This window comes from Oncorhynchus tshawytscha, linkage group LG20 (assembly GCF_018296145.1).
Source record: "Oncorhynchus tshawytscha isolate Ot180627B linkage group LG20, Otsh_v2.0, whole genome shotgun sequence".
Classification (NCBI taxonomy): Eukaryota; Metazoa; Chordata; class Actinopteri; order Salmoniformes; family Salmonidae; genus Oncorhynchus; species Oncorhynchus tshawytscha.
This window is the reverse complement of record NC_056448.1, coordinates 40681686-40700470: the sequence shown is the minus strand read 5'-3', so window position 1 is coordinate 40700470 and position 18785 is coordinate 40681686. Positions and strand designations below refer to the sequence as shown.

The 18785-nt window shown below is 41.3% G+C and overlaps 1 protein-coding gene across 5 annotated transcripts in view; it reads right to left on the bottom strand.

Annotated features, from left to right (window-relative positions):
* Positions 1-18785, bottom strand: part of wrn (WRN RecQ like helicase) — a 48667-nt gene that overhangs the window by 23943 nt on the left and 5939 nt on the right. Inside the window, exons 1-24 of one of the 5 annotated variants that reach the window (XM_042302662.1) lie at positions 18324-18491; positions 16394-16470; positions 15568-15689; positions 14995-15140; positions 14676-14824; positions 14223-14372; positions 14042-14084; positions 12733-12835; positions 12214-12595; positions 9726-9794; positions 9040-9157; positions 8295-8370; positions 8139-8206; positions 6922-7030; positions 6368-6436; positions 5526-5608; positions 5157-5263; positions 4171-4358; positions 3624-3798; positions 3181-3362; positions 2933-3034; positions 2717-2809; positions 1916-2060; positions 1594-1764 (exon numbers count right to left, since the gene is read on the bottom strand). In XM_042302662.1, the coding sequence (XP_042158596.1) occupies positions 1594-1764; positions 1916-2060; positions 2717-2809; positions 2933-3034; positions 3181-3362; positions 3624-3798; positions 4171-4358; positions 5157-5263; positions 5526-5608; positions 6368-6436; positions 6922-7030; positions 8139-8206; positions 8295-8370; positions 9040-9157; positions 9726-9794; positions 12214-12595; positions 12733-12835; positions 14042-14084; positions 14223-14372; positions 14676-14824; positions 14995-15140; positions 15568-15689; positions 16394-16462 (2919 nt within the window). In that variant the 5' untranslated portion in view covers positions 16463-16470; positions 18324-18491. The other 4 variants (XM_042302659.1, XM_042302660.1, XM_042302658.1 and 1 more) reach the window with 4 other exon arrangements.

Genomic DNA, 18785 nt, shown 5'->3' with positions numbered 1-18785 from the left:
GAGAAACGGTCCTGAGACAGTAGTATAGAATATACTGTTGTGTTATGTTGTGGTTTTCAGACCCCTTGACTTTTTCCTCGTTATTCTAAAATGTATTTTGTTTCCCCCCCAATCTGAACACAATACCCCATAATGACAAAGCAAAAACTGAAATGTCAAGTTTACTTAAGTATTCAGACCCTTTACTCAGTACTTTGTTGAAGCATCTTTGGCAGCGATTACAGCCTCGAGTCTTCTTGTGTTTGACGCTACAACCTTGGCACACCTTTATTTGGGGAGTTTGTCCCATTCCTCTCTGCAGATCCTCTCAAGCTCTGTCAGGTTGGATGGGGAGCGTCACTACCCAGCTATTTTCAGTTCTCTCCAGAGATGTTCGATCGGATTCAAGTCCGGGCTCTGGCTGGGCCACTCAAGAACATTCAGAGACTTGTCCCAAAGCCACTCCTGTGTTGTCTTGGCTGTGTGCTTAGGGTCATTGTCCTGTTGAAAGGTGAACCATGGCCCCAGTCCGAGATCCTGAGCAGGTTTTCATCAAGGATCTCTGTACTTTGCTCCGTTCATCTTTCCCTCGATCCTGACTAGTCTCCCAGTCCCTGCCGCTGAAAAACATCCCCACAGTATGATGCTGCCACCACCATGCTTCACCATAGGGATGGTGCCAGGTTTCCTCCAGATGTGACGTTGGCAGTCAGGCCAAAGAGTTCAATCTTGCTTTCCTTTGGTGCCTTTTAGCAAACTCCAAGCGGGCTGTCATGTGCCTTTTACTGAGGAGTGGCTTCCGTCTGGCCTCTCTTCCATAAAGGCCTGATTGGTGGACTGCTGCAGAGATGGTTGTCCTTCTGGAAGGTTCTCCCATCACAGAGGACCTCTAGAGCTCTGTCAGAGTGACCATCGGGTTCTTGTTCACCTCCCTGACCAAGGCCCTTCTCCCCCGATTGCTCAGTTTGGCAGGGCTGCCAGCTCTAGGAAGAGTCTTGGTGGTTCCAAACTTATTCTATTTAAAAAAATATGGAGGCCACTGTGTTCTTGGGGACATTCAATGCTGTAGACCTTTTTTGGTACCCTTCCCCATACATGTGCCTCGATACAATCCTGTCTCTGCGCTCTACGGACAATTCCTTCGACCTCACGGCTTGGTTTTTGCTCTGACATGCACTGTTAACTGTGGGAACTTTATAAAGACAGGTGTGTGCCTTTCCAAATCATGTCCAATCAATTTAATTTACCACAGGTGGACTCCAATCAAGTTGTAGAAACATCTCAAGGATGATCAATGGAAACAGGATGCACCTGAGCTCAATTTCGAGTCTCATAGCAAAGGGTCATCAGTCATGTAAATAAGGTATCTGTTTTTTATTTTTAATACATTTGCAAAAATGTCTAAAAACCTGTTTTCACTGTCATAATGGGGTATTGTGTGTAGATTGAGAGAAAAATGTGTTTTAATCCATTTTGGAATAAGGCTGTAACGTAACAAAATATGGAAAAGGGGAAGGGGTCTGAATACTTTCCGAATGCACTGTATGTAGTGTTATGTTGTAATATATTATGGTTGTGATATATGTTGTGTTGTTGTGATATGTTATGTCGTACCTTGGGGGTGATTTTACAGAGGACACAGAACTTGCTAGTGCCGGTGGCTTCCTTCAGGTATTCCTCATTCACCAGCTCCCGTGCCAGGGCTTTCCAGCAGGGCTCAGAGACACTCTTCCCAGCTCCAAACAGAGGGTGGCACCGGTACTTCTCAGGAACCCTTTGAGAGTACTGGAAGAAGAAGAACAAGGTCAAGTTCATTAGGCACCAAGTAGACTAACGGAAACAGAGTGGGACAACTTGGACACAATCATTTTCATTTTTCTGTTTTGTTCCAGTATGCCCTAATGAACATGACCCAGCCCAAAACTCTCAAACTCACTGATCCACGGAGGAACAGGATGGGGGCTGAGGAGCCGAATCTCTCCCCCATAGCACTGACGGCTCCCATCAGCTGGAATGCCAACACACCGTAATCCTGACGCCCACCGTCCACTGTGTCATTTACACCGACTCTGTTCACCGCCCTGAAAACACACATATTCCCAATGGATGATCTTAAACAGGGCTGCCCAACCCTCTTCCTGGAGATCTACTGTCCTGTAGGTTTTCAGTCCAACCCTAATTTGGCATATCTGATTCAGCTAGTTAAGGTCTTGTTGAGCAGATAATTAGTAGAATCAGGTGTGTTAAATTAGGGTTGGACTGAAAACCCACAGGACAGTAGATCTCCGGGAAGAGGGTTGGAGTGAAAACCCACAGGACAGTAGATCTCCAGGAAGAGGGTTGGAGTGAAAACCCACAGGACAGTAGATCTCCGGGAAGAGGGTTGGAGTGAAAACCCACAGGACAGTAGATCTCCGGAAAGTGGGTTAGAGTGAAAACCCACAGGACAGTAGATCTCCGGGAAGAGGGTTGGAGTGAAAACCTACAGGACAGTAGATCTCTAGGAAGAGGGTTGGAGTGAAAACCTACAGGACAGTAGATCTCTAGGAAGAGGGTTGGAGTGAAAACCTACAGGACAGTAGATCTCCAGGAAAAGGATTGGGCAGCCCTGGTCTAAAAGAACCCAAAGATGGTGGAAACAGAACACAGTAAACAGTGCATGTCATGTGGAGCTAAAATAACACGTGGATGTTATTTTACATAGAACAGAATAGAAAATTGCTGGCAAAACACCCACCCAGATCGGCAGTTGTCACAGCACTGGTCAGTTCCCATGATGCCCGAGGTCACCTTTCGAAGCTGTTTGTCTTCAAAGTGGGAGAGGATCAGCCTAAAGAGAAATGAAATGTGAAGCAATACTTTGAATACAGGTAGCTATTGACACAATATACTATATGTACCTAAAACATGTATCACTCATTACAGAACAAGACTGAGCAGGAACAAGACTTACTTCCTTCTGCACTTGGATGAGTTGAGATACAAGTCCATTTTGCCCATCATTTTGAGCTTGTAGCCCCGGAATTTGTTGTTTGCTACCTGGTTGATGAGAAACCTGTACAAAACAACAAAAGACTCAGTTCAGGTCTGGGTTTCACTAATCTGAACTCTGAAGGCGTCATGCCAAGATAGTATTATTTATTTATTATAACTGTCTTGTCTACCATTTATTCTCATAACATAATCACAAAAAAGAGTGACCTGTTTAATTTTAGATCTGCTGGTGCCCACAGGACGTGGCAGGCACTTGGAAGTCCGTCTCTCCCAGCACGTCCAATCTCCTGGTAGTAAGACTCCATCTCCTTAGGGGCTCCATAATGGATCACCTTCCTGATGTCAGCCTTGTTGATCCCCATTCCAAAAGCAACTGTAGCCACAATACACTGAAAACAATTAACAAAAACATATAAGTATGCTTGCATACAGAGGTGGACAATGTTTTTTATGTGTTTGCGTGCCTGTATAGAATTTGCAAAGAACCACAAACTGATTTATATTTGGAAAGAAGAGACTAATTAAACTAAATGTGGAATATATTTTGCTACTATCAATCTCTACACAGTATAGCAATAAACCTAACCCACCTGGATTTCATTTTAAATATTTGAAACTTGTTTTTGTTTCTTAAAGATTTAAAAGCACACCTGGATTTCGTCCCTCATGAAGCGATGCTGGGTCTCCCTCCTCTGCTTGATGCCCAGACCAGCATGGTATACACCACACGTGACACCCAGCGAGGTCAGAGTGGAGGTCACACGCTCAGCCTCTTTCCTCGAGGGGCAGTACACAATAGAAGACCCTTCAAACTCATAACCCCCCCTGAAATAGCCGACAGCAAATGAGACACACAAAAAAGACACAAAAAAAAGTAATTTTGATCTAATTGGTCGAAGCGTTGTGGGAGGATTGTGCCGAGTATCATCTACCGAATATATTTTTATATCCTGCATCTGCTCAAAGACATTCGATGTCATCTTTTCCTATACAAATAAAACATGGATATTAATATCATTACTATGATAAAAGCTGGCTCCATATTCACCAATATTCCCAAAAGCATATATACATTACATATACTGTATTAAAAATCAACATCACATAACTAGGTCTACTGAAATATTTTATTAACCTTCATTCAGTATATGGACCTAAATATATGTTGACCTATAAGCAATTAATATATAGGCCTACCCGGTGGTCTTCTTCAGGAAGCCATTCAGGTCCTGAAACACGCCCCCAGACTTGCGTTTGACGTCCAGGTAGAGGTTGGGCCGGTCGAAGGAGGTGCAGGTGACGATGGGTTGCTCCAGGTTCAGACTCTTCACTATGTCCTCCCTGATGGATGGGCTTGCTGTGGCAGTCAGCGCCACGATGGGAACCTGAACACGGAACACAGTCAATGGGAACCTGAACACAGAACACAGTCAAGGGGAACCTGAACACAGAACACAGTCAAGGGGAACCTGAACACAGAACACAGTCAATGGGAACCTGAACACAGAACACAGTCAAGGGGAACCTGAACACAGAACACAGTCAATGGGAACCTGAACACAGAACACAGTCAAGGGGAACCTGAACACAGAACACAGTCAAGGGAACCTGAACACAGAACACAGTCAATGGGAACCTGAACACAGAACACAGTCAATGGGGAACACAGTCANAACCTGAACACAGAACACAGTCAATGGGAAACTGAACACAGAACACAGTCAAGGGGAACCTGAACACAGAACACAGTCAAGGGGAACCTGAACACAGAACACAGTCAAGGGGAACCTGAACACAGAACACAGTCAAGGGGAACCTGAACACAGTCAATGGGAAACTGAACACAGAACAGTCAATGGGAAACTGAACACGCAACACAGTCATTCACAATCCTGGTAAAACTTCACTTGACACCATCGTAAGTCCTGCACATAAGAAGGATGTCAGCGTTTGCCAACTGTCCATGATACATAGAATTATGTAGCTGACCTGTTATGCAACATCTTATGTCCTCATTATGACATGACTACATAAGAATTATGACGGAGGATCTAATTGATAATATATTGTTTAAGATGATGGCTGTCTGATAGAATAGAATACAACTTTATTGTCCATTCAGGATGGACATTTTTCTTTGGCATCACCAAATGATGTATGCAATGAGAGACTAATATTTTTACGTTAGGTAGACTTCTCTTCAGGTTTCCCAGACTCCTGTATGCACCTCTGAAGTCATGGCCCCACTCAGAGATACAATGAGCCTCATCCACTGCTATCAAAGAGATTCCTGCAGGACAAGCAAAGCAGAATGCAGAGATAACTATTCTGTGCTGAGTTATTTTTCCCCAAAACATAAAGATCATCTTTAGAGTTAAATTATTGTTTGTCCATTGCCTACCAAATGAACTTAAGATAATCTTTGTTCTAAAGATGTTTTTGGGAAACACCATCTGTTAAATGTATAAAAAGACAATGGGATATATCTGTATAAATGTATACGGAGATATATTTAAAAGAAAGTCATGAATTGGGACCTAGAGTTCACTCACCTATACTTCTATCGAGCTGTTCGAGTAGAGATATATTGCCTGAGCAGTATTCTGGGGTCATGTATACAACTCTGTATTGCCCCCTAAAGACAGAATAAGGTTGTCATGTTATTTTCTGCCTAATTGGTACATAAGCAGGCTTTACTTATAACAGGGGTACAAAACTCAGGCTTTCCAGTTCCACAGTCCTGCTAGATGTTGTTTAGTCTTAAAGTAACACTATGCAGAAAACGCACCGCTATTTCCTGGTTGCTAAAACTAAGTTTGCCTAATTTCAGTTTGTGACTAAATAAGATTGTCTATACTATCATTGTACCATCCAAACCACTGAAATATATTTAATAACCAAACATATGGTTGTTTCAGCTGATGTACAAAAAGAGGCAAAAACTAAACTTAAGAACTGGAAGCATAGAAATAGTGCACCTAGAACATATCTACCTCTTACATTTCCTTTCAAGTAGAATGATAGATCTATAACTTACATTTCTATGTGAATTTGAGTCACCCAAGAAGTTACATATTGCCACTTTAATTGATCAATTTACAGTCCATACAGCTGGTAAACTCGGTACATTGTGTGCCTGGGAGCTGACTTATGACATTGGTAGCCTGGTCCCAGATCTGTTTGCTCTGGCCAACTTCATTTGCTCATTGTCACTGGCATGAGAAGGAGTTGACATGATAGCACAAACAGACCGGCACTCAGGCTACAATGCCCCTTGACTGTAAAAAGTGTAAATGAGTATATTACACATCATGACAGAACAGAGGAGAGGGTGCATGTAAACATCCCTTTAGGCACATATCAAATGATTTATTTTTTTTGAAAAGGAGCTTACTGTTTCAAGCCGGCTAAAACATTTTTGGTCTGAGCAGAGCCAAGAAAACAAGCTGGAATGTTGGACATTCTGAAAAATAAATAGAAAATGCTACGTTGTTGCAGGGGTACATCACCATGATCCCACCTGGAAAGCGTTCAGGTTGTGGAACGTTGCAGATAGAAATATCATGAATAGAGCCGACATGGTTCCTTATTCTACATGTTAGAGGGGTGTTTGTTCTACATGCTGTTTTTCTATCTGCACGTTGCACAACGTTATGTCCTGCTGAACGCACTCCTGGCTGACTAGGTGTCACCTATAACCCAAAATGACATGTTTCACTCAGAAGAATATCAACATTGATGAGCTCTAATGGTTACCAGATACTTCCATTCCTGCAAAACATGTCATTTTCACATTTTTCAATATATATGGGGAAAAACAAGCAATCAAACTCATGTGATTATTTCTATTAATGGTGTATGACAGTCAAAATATGTTAAAAGTAGAAGATGACATTGGTAGGTATGGTATTTTTAAAAGGTTACGGGTGCTAAAATGTTGCTACTCACTCGAGCTGGAGCACTTGGTCCTCCATGAGAGCGATGAGAGGACAGATAACAATGCTGACCCCAACACAGTACACTGGGGGGAACTGGAAGCACAGGCTTTTCCCATACCCTTCAGGGAGACATAGACAAACACTTCAGTTTAGCTAGTAGAATACCAATGGCTGACATCCTCATAGATTTTACATCACGTTGCATATCTCACCTACTAACCCAAGATGTTCCATTACAGAAAATAGTTAGTTGAATAAGTGATAGCATATTTCCCTTAACTATACTGTGACGACCCTCCCACTCTGTCTACAGAATTTCTTTCTCTTTGCTCTTGTTTTCCTTAATATGAAGTTGGTAGGCGGAGCCGGGAGGGTCGTCAGCGAAACACACCCAAGCCCAGGTGTGTCCCGGGGATAAATACACCCCCCCCCATTCATTGAGGAGACTCTCTCCATGCAAACACAATGTATGTTGGTTTGGTTGTGGCATTTTGTGGTTTGTTTATTTTGGCTCCATATTATTACCATCTTTGCACGCAACTACACACCATTGTTAACTAAAGTAAACTATATTTTAATTAAGAAATATATTTTTTGTTATCCCTTGATCTCTGCGTTGTCTCCCTTTCTGTTACGAGCCGGTTCGTGACTATACTCATTCAGCCTGTTTCTGTCACATACTAATTAAAGGATGTTGTCATCTGTAACTATAATTCAAAAAGGCACTCGCACATCTGAGCTATCTTTTTTGCAGTTGAATAAAATGATTAAAACTAAGAAACACTGTTCTTTATTAAGCTTTTACGTATCGACCACACGACCTTCCTCAGAGCTTTTGTGAGTTTTTTTGTGTGACTAACTACAAATGTATTTGCAGTACCCTTGAATATCCCGCAACAGAACTAACTTACACTACTTGTCATACAGGTCTGATTAAATCATGTGCATTGAGGAATGTGCATAGAGATTTCAGAGTCATAAAGAAACCATCCACTAGGTGGCAGTGCAATAGCAGTAGTATAAGTGCAAATACATCAGATTTGAACAAAAGGATGAAGGCCCAATCATTTTTTCTTTTTTATGTACATCTTCGGGGAATATTCATTTACGAACTAAACTTTATTATTGGAACTATACGATGCCATCCATATGGATGCTCATATTACCGTGATGACTTAGTCAATCATAATTAACTTAACACGATGGCGAGTAGGGGGTGGAACTTACCTGTTGCCATGACAACAAGGTTATCTCGCCTCTCCTTCAGAACAGAGTGAATTACTTTCCATTGTACTCTGAAACAGAGGGGATTTGTCTTTCATGTACAAATGACAGAAAGGACAAATTATAATATGAACATATGGGGGGGAGGGGGTGACTTACGGCTTGAAGCGACTATGTCCAAAATACATCTTTAGACATTTGATTTGTTCAGGGAGTGGCTCTGGAAGAGATGGATCTGCATGTGGAGAGCGGGAAAGAGGCCTCAATAGACTGACACAGAAATACACTCACATCTGCCTGAGTACATTTGACACTGGAGGTTAACATCTGCCCGAGTACACAAAGCTGGAGATTAATCCTAAACTGCTATTCTAAAACCCTGCTGTTGGCAACGAGCGAAACTCCTAGAGGGAATTGGATTAATAAGTAGTTTGTGGTATATAGCCAATATGCCACGGCTAAGGGCTGTGTCCAGGCACTCCTCGTTGCGTCGTACATAAGAACATTCCTTAGCCGTGGTATATTGGCCATATAACACACCCGGTTGGGCCTTATTGCTTAAATCTATCTTGACGTGTGATTTTGAATAGGTTTCTGTGTTGTTATTGATTTTTAACAGAGTAGAGCATGATTTAATTATAATGCTGGCTATATAGGTCATGGGATTCGTGTAAAGGCTCACCACTATTACCACTGCCTACAGCAGAAAATTATAGCTATTATTAGCTCCTTTGATTAAAATGTACCATCACTCTACTTCAATCAACACACAGTAGACTGAGAGCATCCTCCTTTTACACACAATAGATTCTAATAAGGCTGTCTATTTGTCAGTCAGTCCATTAGTATTTCTCCACAACAATCTTTGAAACCTAAAACAGCTAAGAAATAGCTCCATCAGTACCAAATTCTTCTTCTTCCTCCAGCTCCTCTATGTCATCCTCCTCATTGCCAGGGCCAGAGGGCATTTCCTCAGGTTGGGGTTGTTTCTGTTGAGTCAACCTCTCCACTTCCTCCACACACTGAGGTGAGAAACATCCAAACCACATCATCACACAAGGCACTGGTTCTTAACCAATAGCAGACCTGGGGCAAATGCTTATGTCACATATACTTTTGTACACTTGAAAATATAATACGTACTTGATTTAGTTTGGAGCTCGTACTTTCGGGACTAATCCATTGTTAGGTAGTTATTGTAAAATAAAATATGTTCAATAACTTACCTAGTTAAATAAAAGCAGAACATAAATACATCCATTGGTTCAATTGTACAAGGCAAACAAAAAACCAAGCTAACAAACTCATGGTTTTGACATATTTGATTAAAAAAATCAGGCTAAGAAACTCACGGTTTTGACATATTTTATACAAATCAAACTAATAAACTCACATTTTTGACATATTTTGACCCAGGCCTGCTATAAGAAGGTTAATGAGAGAAATCCACACCTCAGATGTGTTTGAATGTGTAAAACTGGCTTATTGAGAATGGGCATACTGACTGATGAGAGGTTTGGATAACATCTGTAAGGATAATGTATCGTAACAGGGGAAATCCATCATTCTCTCTGACAGCTAGACTATTACCTGTAGCATCTCGCTCTCCAGCTCCACTTCGTACAAAAGGTCTGCAGAGTCATCCAGTGCATTTTTCTCCTTCAATAGAAAAGAGAAAAGAGCAAAGCATTAAGAACCTAATATGGTGGGTGAAGTTGATTGGTGTAGATAATGAATGAGGTCTACTGTAGCTCAATTGTTAGAGCAAGGCTCTTGCAACTTGTGCTGGGACGAAACCAGTATCGCGATACTCCTTAGTGTCGTGGCAAGGAAACAAAACGTGAAGTGGATTTAACTTCTTTAGGAAAACATCCCAAATGTTGGAAACAATCATCATTATATTGTCATCCAGTCCAATTTATTTCCCAAGCTAATAGCACACAATATTTTACATACAGCAGGTTTTTAAAGGACCAAAAGAGTTTGGTCTGCTTGTTTTTATTGTTGCTATGGAAGAAATATTGCGATACTTGTATCGCCACAGCCCAACTTACAACGGCAGGATAGTGGGTTTGATTCCCGGCACCACCCGTGCGTAAAATGTATGCAAGCATGACTAAGTCGCTTTGGAAAAAAGCACCTGCTAAATATATTGACTAAGTCGCTTTGGATAAAAGCACCTGCTAAATATATTGACTAAGTCGCTTTGGATAAAAGCACCTGCTAAATATATTGACTAAGTCGCTTTGGATAAAAGAACCTGCTAAATATATTATTATATGTGACTGCTCAGCTCGATCTTACGAAGCAACATTTGAAATTGTGTTTTTTTTCCACATTGGATAAAAGTAGAGACTCGGAGCTAGAAAATGGTATGTCATACACTGGAGTTGAACAATAGGAAAGTAATTCTGCTTTGAAAGTTGATAAACTTGTAACCTCACTTTTGAGAAAATGGCCCTTGAATGTTTTGGTAAACCTACTGGAGAGCTCTTCTTCGGTCCTCGGTCCTCTGGAGGGGTGCACTTTTGGTTTTTGCCCTAACACGACACAGCTGATTTAAATAATCAAAGCTTGATGATTAGTTTGTTTTGCTAAGTAAAAAACTAAAACATGCACCACTTGGGGTCCAGAGGACTGAGTTTGGGAAACCCTGGTCTACACTCATTCAGCATAGTTCACACACTCTTAACCCCTGGGTCGACACTCATTCAGCATAGTTCACACACTCTTAACCCCTGGTCGACACTCATTCAGCATAGTTCACACACTCTTAACCCCTGGTCGACACTCATTCAGCATAGTTCACACACTCTTAACCCCTGGTCGACACTCATTCAGCATAGTTCACACACTCTTAACCCCTGGTCGACACTCATTCAGCATAGTTCACACACTCTTAACCCCTGGTCGACACTCATTCAGCATAGTTCACACACTCTTAACCCCTGGTCGACACTCATTCAGCATAGTTCACACACTCTTAACCCCTGGTCGACACTCATTCAGCATAGTTCACACACTCTTAACCCCTGGTCGACACTCATTCAGCATAGTTCACACACTCTTAACCCCTGGTCGACACTCATTCAGCATAGTTCACACACTCTTAACCCCTGGTCGACACTCATTCAGCATAGTTCACACACTCTTAACCCCTGGTCGACACTCATTCAGCATAGTTCACACACTCTTAACCCCTGGTCGACACTCATTCAGCATAGTTCACACACTCTTAACCCCTGGTCGACACTCATTCAGCATAGTTCACACACTCTTAACCCCTGGTCGACACTCATTCAGCATAGTTCACACACTCTTAACCCCTGGTCGACACTCATTCAGCATAGTCCACACACTCTTAAACCCATCACTTTAAGGATTCACGTGTGAGGGCATATACTAAACAACCAAAGATTAAGACTAAAGGCTGGTTTATATTACGGGTGTATTCGTAAATTCAATCTGGAGTGCCAGAGTGCGCACTGGGCACTCGTAAACTCAGAGAGTTGGTAGCTACTTCAAGACACATGAGAGAACAGCTCAATCTGACCATTTTACTTGCCATAGCCGAGCTGGTTAGGCTGTTTTTATGTTATCCATAGTGTTGGTGACTAACTGTGCTGCTGGCAACAATTTATTTACATTTTTCCCCCCTGACGTTTACTGACACCGGCCATATTATGATATGCAGACTTAAGACATTCTATTGAAACTAGTGACACAAATACTACCAGTTGTTCAAACTTCCATCCCTTTTGAATAAGGGCTAAATGTATTAGTTGTTCTAGCCCACACCAGTGGAACAATAAATGGCTGCCAAAAAAACTTTCACGATATTTGCATGAAGGTGGCATAATGCAAAATGAACAGAGGTCAACCAAGGACTCTCTATCCTTAGCTTGTTTCCTAAACAATGACTTCTAATGTAGAATCCTCCACATTAAAACAAATGGATATGGCCTGGTTCCAGATCTGTTAGTCCCGTCTTATTGGTTATTGGCGTGACCATGACCATAGAAATTGGCATTAGAGCACAAACAGGTCTGGGATCAGGCTAAATAGATTTGCTCTTCACCTGGAACTCCAAAGTGGACTGCTCCTCCAGATCCTCCTGCTTAGCTTGCCTCTCCAGCATTTGAAGCTCATACTCTGAGATATCCAGGGACATGATGCAGTCTCCTTGATAGTCTATGGGTTTGCTGGCCTCTTCCATGGGTTCAGGAACCTTAAAGAGATCTATGTTAGAGTGATTGAGGTCCTCATCTTCTCTGGGTGAGCCCTGATCCATCTGTGTTCCATTGGTTGTGTCTGTTCCATCAGGACTGAGGGGCTTGTTCTCTGGGAGGTCATGAGACAAAGGTTCTGGATCTATGGTAGAAGCTGAGGTATTGTTCTTTGACAGCAAATCTCTCAGAGCAGTGAGACTAACATACAGGTCCTCCACTAGCGTTGCAACACTACAATGACAAAAGAAAATAAATAAATACATTTGAGACTGGTTACATTTCTGACCTTGTCTGTACTGTACTTATGAATCAGACAAAAGAGTGAACAACAATCTTGATGTTGGAATAGTAATGTCTGTATACTGGACCTCTGGATGTCATTGACTTCTTCTGGGATGCTGCCAGCTAATTCCTCAATTTCATTGGCCATTTGAGACAGCTTGCCCTTGAGGCCAGACTGAGAATTCACTTCTTTATTGGAGCACAAAGAGACATATATTTTGTTTAAAAATACTGCTATTAACCAACTAGTCTAAGTCGGGGGGTTCTACTAACTATACGGAATTATTTTATGAAGGTCATACCAAAGATAATCTATCCTTTTAAGACCCCTATTTTATAATAAATAATTATTGGGGGGTCCTTACTGCGATTAGCTTATTCACTACATGGAACAGATAAGCCCCCCAAATAAAACAAAAGGAAGTGTGTTCTGAAGTGTCTCTCCTATATCTGAGAGATATAAAAAAAGAAAGATCTGACTCATTTCAGGAAACTAGTTGTATGTCGCGCGTCACTAATTCACAGGAGAGCCATTTGAACGTACATTTTTATCAAAATGATTTTTTTTGCAGAAATACCTTCTGGAACATGAGAACTTTCATGTGCCTTAATAACAAACATGCATACCATCTGTAAATATGAATACAATTGTTAAATTACGAGCCTAGTTGGTTTAGTCAGAGAAACAGACAGGAACCTTCAAGCTAGCCATGACTGGCTGAAATAATGGATGTGCTGGACATACCAAGAGACAAGTTCGGATTGGTATGCCATGTAGCACGCTTCTGTCTATATCATGAGCTGCTTAGTATGTGTATAAAAATACAGAAAAACCTTGGAATTAATAATGTGTCCAAACTTTTGAATGGTACTGTACATGTTTGTGAGAATCTCACCTTAGCACACAGGGTTAACCCAAACAGTATGAACAATACAGACAGAAGGCAGATTGGCTATACTGACTTCAGACAAGTCTCCTGACACTTGTGGAGGTTGTAGAGCATAAGACAGAGTTCATGAGATTCTCGTCTTTTCATAGAGGTGTCGTAAACCGTTCAGACGCTACCGACAATTTTGTGAGAAGACCAATGTCTCACGGTCTGATAAACATCGTTCTAACACCGGTCACCTTTCACCGCAAATGCAGAAGAGCGACACAGGCGGAACCGGTGGATTGAGACCACAGGCGGAACCGGTGGATTGAGACGCAGATATCTTAAACTGACAGATTTCCATTGGGATTTATTTTTTTCATTATTTTTTTAATTCTAATTTTATTTCCGCGGGGGTGTGGACATGGATCTTAGGGGGTAATGAAGGAAACCAATAAAATAACTGGGATTTGAGAAACATAACACATGTATGACACATCAAAGAAATCTACACAATACTCACCAGGGTCCATAGTATTCAGTTTGTTGTGAATGATCAGACCAGCCTAGGCAAGACAAAAAAACAAACTAATAAAAACATGGCTGATAAACCAATACAGAATCTCTCGCACAACTCTCCCACAAAACCAGTTCTCTATTCTTCCAATTACACAATATGATACAGTAGGTTTTCCCCCACTCACATAAGCATCTGTAGCTGCGTATCTTTTTTGTTCCTGGGAGAGTTCAAAGTCATCCCAATTGCTACAGCGCACATCCTGCTGTTTGAACAGCCTCTTCTTGAACAGGTGCTTGACGAGCCCATCCAGACTCCACCTCTCACCGCATCGCAGCTGGAAATCACAAAGAATTCTAGTCAGTGAGGATATAATACTGCAAGTAGCTTTAGAGCAATCAAACAGTCATTTTGCTATTCCTCATTGCATGTTAGCAGATGCATTTTGGGTGAAATATTCGAGAAGGCCAGTATTTTTGCTGTAGTTGGAACGATACCTTTTTAACTTGACATTTTGTTTAGGACTTGACTATATGGTTACACGCCAACAAGTGGAAGTGTTTGATACATTAGCCCATGAGTAAACACATTGGGAGTTGTGTAATTGCTGTGAAATGAGGGTATAATTCTGTGATCTTACTCTTCCATTTGCCAAATCTCCAAGCTCCACGAAATTCTTCAGTTTGACATCAAAGTCAGAGAGTAGCTTCCACATGTCTCCTTTGATGCCCACTCCAACTTTTCGGATTGTCTCATCCTCCAAAAATATCTTCAAGCCAGTTGGAAATCCTGCAAGATGTCAGAGATATGCAATACAGAAAACCATTGCAGAACAGGTCTAAACGTGTTTCTCATGTGTCGAAATACCGATAAACTATAGGCATAACAGAAGTGATAAGCAGAAAATGATTCATACAATGATAAGTCAATGTTCGAGACATTTCCCCTGTGAACTTTACTTGACATGGGGGAGAGGTGAAAAAGGTAACACTTCTCTACAGAAACACACAGCTGGACCAACGCAACTTTCTTCTTCTGGCCTTTGGTGAACGAAGGAGGCCATTCTATGTCAAACCCCACAGCAGAGCCAGGTGAAAGACTAGACCTACGAAGAAAAAAAACAAGAGAGGGACTGATGTGTAAATGAGGTGCAAAATCAAAGTAAAAAAACAATCATTGCCCACTATAATTAACGTAAAATGCGGTTGTAACACTTTTGAGATGTTGTTTGCCCCAAAATTTGGATTCAGACATTTATTTTACAGTGGTGAACACATTTTTACAATCAAGACGAACCGACAACGAGTTCCAGATTATAGATACGCCTTCAGAGATGTGATGCATTCTGAGGAAACAGGTAAGCAACTACTCAAAGTGGTGAATAAAGCCACAGCACGCTAAACCAATGAGTCCACATGCTAGGCCTACCTGCTTACCACTGTACAACTGACTTGACTGACTGCTCAATCTCTGTGTTATTACATGTACACTGAATGTACTATGAGACTCAGACTGGTGATAGTCTTGATTACCTTAACTCGTCAGACAGAAAAGAGCAGTCATTTTTCTCCTGGCTGAATATGACTGTGCCAGTGAACTCTAGATAAGGAAGGTCATCCTCTATGACATTTCTTTTATAGAGTCCTGTTTGAACCTGTTGAGAAAAACAAAAGTGTTACTTATTACCCCCACAGAGAGACTATATTACCAGCTATTCTCCACAGAACTGGGCATATTGGGTTTGCTCTGTGTCTAAGGAAATATGCAAATAAAAGGCCATTCACTATTGTCCATCGTGCACATGTGTTCTTACTCCATGTACAGAAATTTACATTTCCAGTACATATATCACCTATGCAAATGTTGAAGAGTGACAGGATGATGCAGGACTCATCTCATAGACCTCTATACAACACATGGTATATCAATAAACTGGTTGAATTAAACTCAAGTCGGTATTAATTAAAATGTTCTAACTATAACTAATTAACAATGGTGGTCAAAGGAAATATCACATGCACAAACAATACTGAATATTGAAATGGGTTGAGAGAAACAGTGCGATGGTTTTATTTGCATATGACCCTGCACAGCTCAGGTGGATAGGTAAACATAAGCAAATTAGAGAGTCTCACTGAATTGAAAATTAACCACACCTTGATAGCCAACCTCAGACAGCTGTTGGCAGGCATTTGGAGGCCAGTAGGCCTGTCCTACTGGGATTGTCTACACACTGTGCTGGTGATATTTCCATCTGTTAACGAACCAGGAACTACTTCTGGCTTACTAACCATATCAGTTTCGTCGTTCACTATCTTGGACCATACATGTGAGTACTGTTTACTCAACTTCAATTACCTGTTTAAGTGAATCTTTTTCAGTAGTTTCTATCTTCGACATCCACTCAGGTAAAATCCGGTCCGTCATGTTTGAATCTGTCAGAGGGAAAGAGTTTTATAAGCGTTAATAATAGTTACAGCATCTACAGTGTAGAATACAACACTGTGGCATGAGTCCTTCCTAGTTTCCAACATTTTTCCTCTTTTGCAAATACAATTTAAAAATCAGATTGTATTCCTTAGCAAGCCAAATACACAGCAAAATATGTTGCTGGTGTAAAATATATCGCTTTACAATGACAGCTGTTTTCATGGCTAGTGTCGTGTTTCCATCTTTATTATAGGCTAACGTTTGCATATCAGTCTGAAATGGTTTAGCATTGGCTAAAACACATGTGCATGCGCTGATACCTGTCATAGCAGATATTTCCAACTTTCCATCGTTAATCCAACAGCTGCCAATTTGTCGGCTAGGTGGCTGTCTGTCTGTCTGTCTGTCTAATGTTCTCTAATGTCACATCAAGGGTTCATGTCAAGAATCCGTGCTAGTTTGCTGAATTTAACGCAAACAAACGTTGTAGTTGACTTGCTTGACTGTTTACTCGTCATGTGCTACGCTATTCTGTCTGCATTAGCTAGATAGCTATGGTTGTCTACGTTCATGTGTTTCCATACTCACTCACGGTGATTAGCTAACTCCAGAGATGGTTCACGTCTATTCTTTGCTAGCTAGTATCTAACGCGTAGTTAACGTTAGCTGCCAAACATGCTAACAACTCCCGCCGTATTCTTCTTCTTCGTGATTTGTAGTCATGTTTTATTCAATATACTCCAGAGTTGCTGCCACGTACTGTTTTGGAAGATGAGTTGCATCTACGTAACATTACAGCACCTATTTGTATTACTATTTTGGTTACAGTCGCCAACGAATAATAATAATAATAATATGATCCTACATTTAGCTGCACTTGTGAAACAAAATCGCAGTCATATATCAGTCATCATATCCTAACCCTTTTCTGAGCGTTTTAACAGCGTCATTAAACAGTTCCGGATTTCGGTTAAAAAAAATATATCTAACCTGATGAATAAATAATTATATAATGGTTTATTTTAAGGATGTATGTTAAGACAACATTAATTTCGTTATTATTACAAATGATAAACTGGTTGGTTTGAGCCCTGAATGCTGATTAGCTGACAGCCGTGGTATATAAGACCATATACAATAGTTATGACAAAACATGTATTTTAACTGCTCTAATTACATTAGTAGCCAGTTTATAATAGCAATAAGGAATGTCAGGGGTTTGTGGTATATTGCCAATATACCACACCCCCTCGAACCTTATTGCTTAAATATACAACGGCTTTCAGCTATTCAGCATTCAGGGTTCGAACCACCCAGTTATTAATTAAACAATAAGGCACGAGGGGGTGTGGTATATGGCCAATATACCACAGCTAAGGGCTGTTCTTAGGCACAATGTAACGTGGAGGTATATTGGCCATATACCACAAACCCCTGAGGTGTGTTATTGCTATTATAAACTGGCTACCAGCGTAATCAGAGCAGCTCAAATAAATGTTTTGTCTTACCAGTGGTATACGGTATGATACACCACGGCTATCAGCCAATCAGTATTCAGGGCTCAAACTACCCAGTTTATAACAGACCGTTGGTAACCCGTTTATAATAGCGATAAAGCAACTCGGGGGTTTGTGGTATATGGCCTCTGCGTTGTGTCGTGCATATGGACAGCCCTTAGCCGTGGTATATTGGCCATATTACACACCCCCTCTGGCCTTATTGCTTAATTATAGCATACAATCACTCCTGGAGTTATTTAAGCCATAAGGCCTGAGGGGGTGTGTTATATGGCCAATACCATGGCTAAGGGCTGTTCATATGCACGAAGCAACACAGAGTGCCTGGATACAGCACTTACCCGTGAGGCAGCAGGTAGCTTGGCGGGTAGGAGCATTGGGCCAGCAACCAAAAGGTTGCTGGATCGAATCCCTGAGCTGACAAGGTAAAAATCTGTCATTCTTCTCCTGAGCTGTTCCCTGGGTGCCAAATACATGGATGTCGATTAAGACAGCCGTCTGCACCTCTCTGATTCAGGGGGGTTGGGCTAAATGCAGAAGAGACATTTCAGTTCAGAATTCAGAATGAATTCAGTTGTACAACTGACTAGGTATCCCCCTTTCCCTATATTGGACATATACCACAAACACCCAAGGTGCCTTATTGCTATTATAAACAGGTTACTAACATAATTAGAGCAGTAAAAATAAATGTTCTGTCATAACCGTGGTATACGGTCTGATATGCCATGGCTGTCAGCCAATCAGCATTCAGGGTTCGAACCTAATCAGCTTATAATGCATTCGCATGGCGTTGTGGCTAA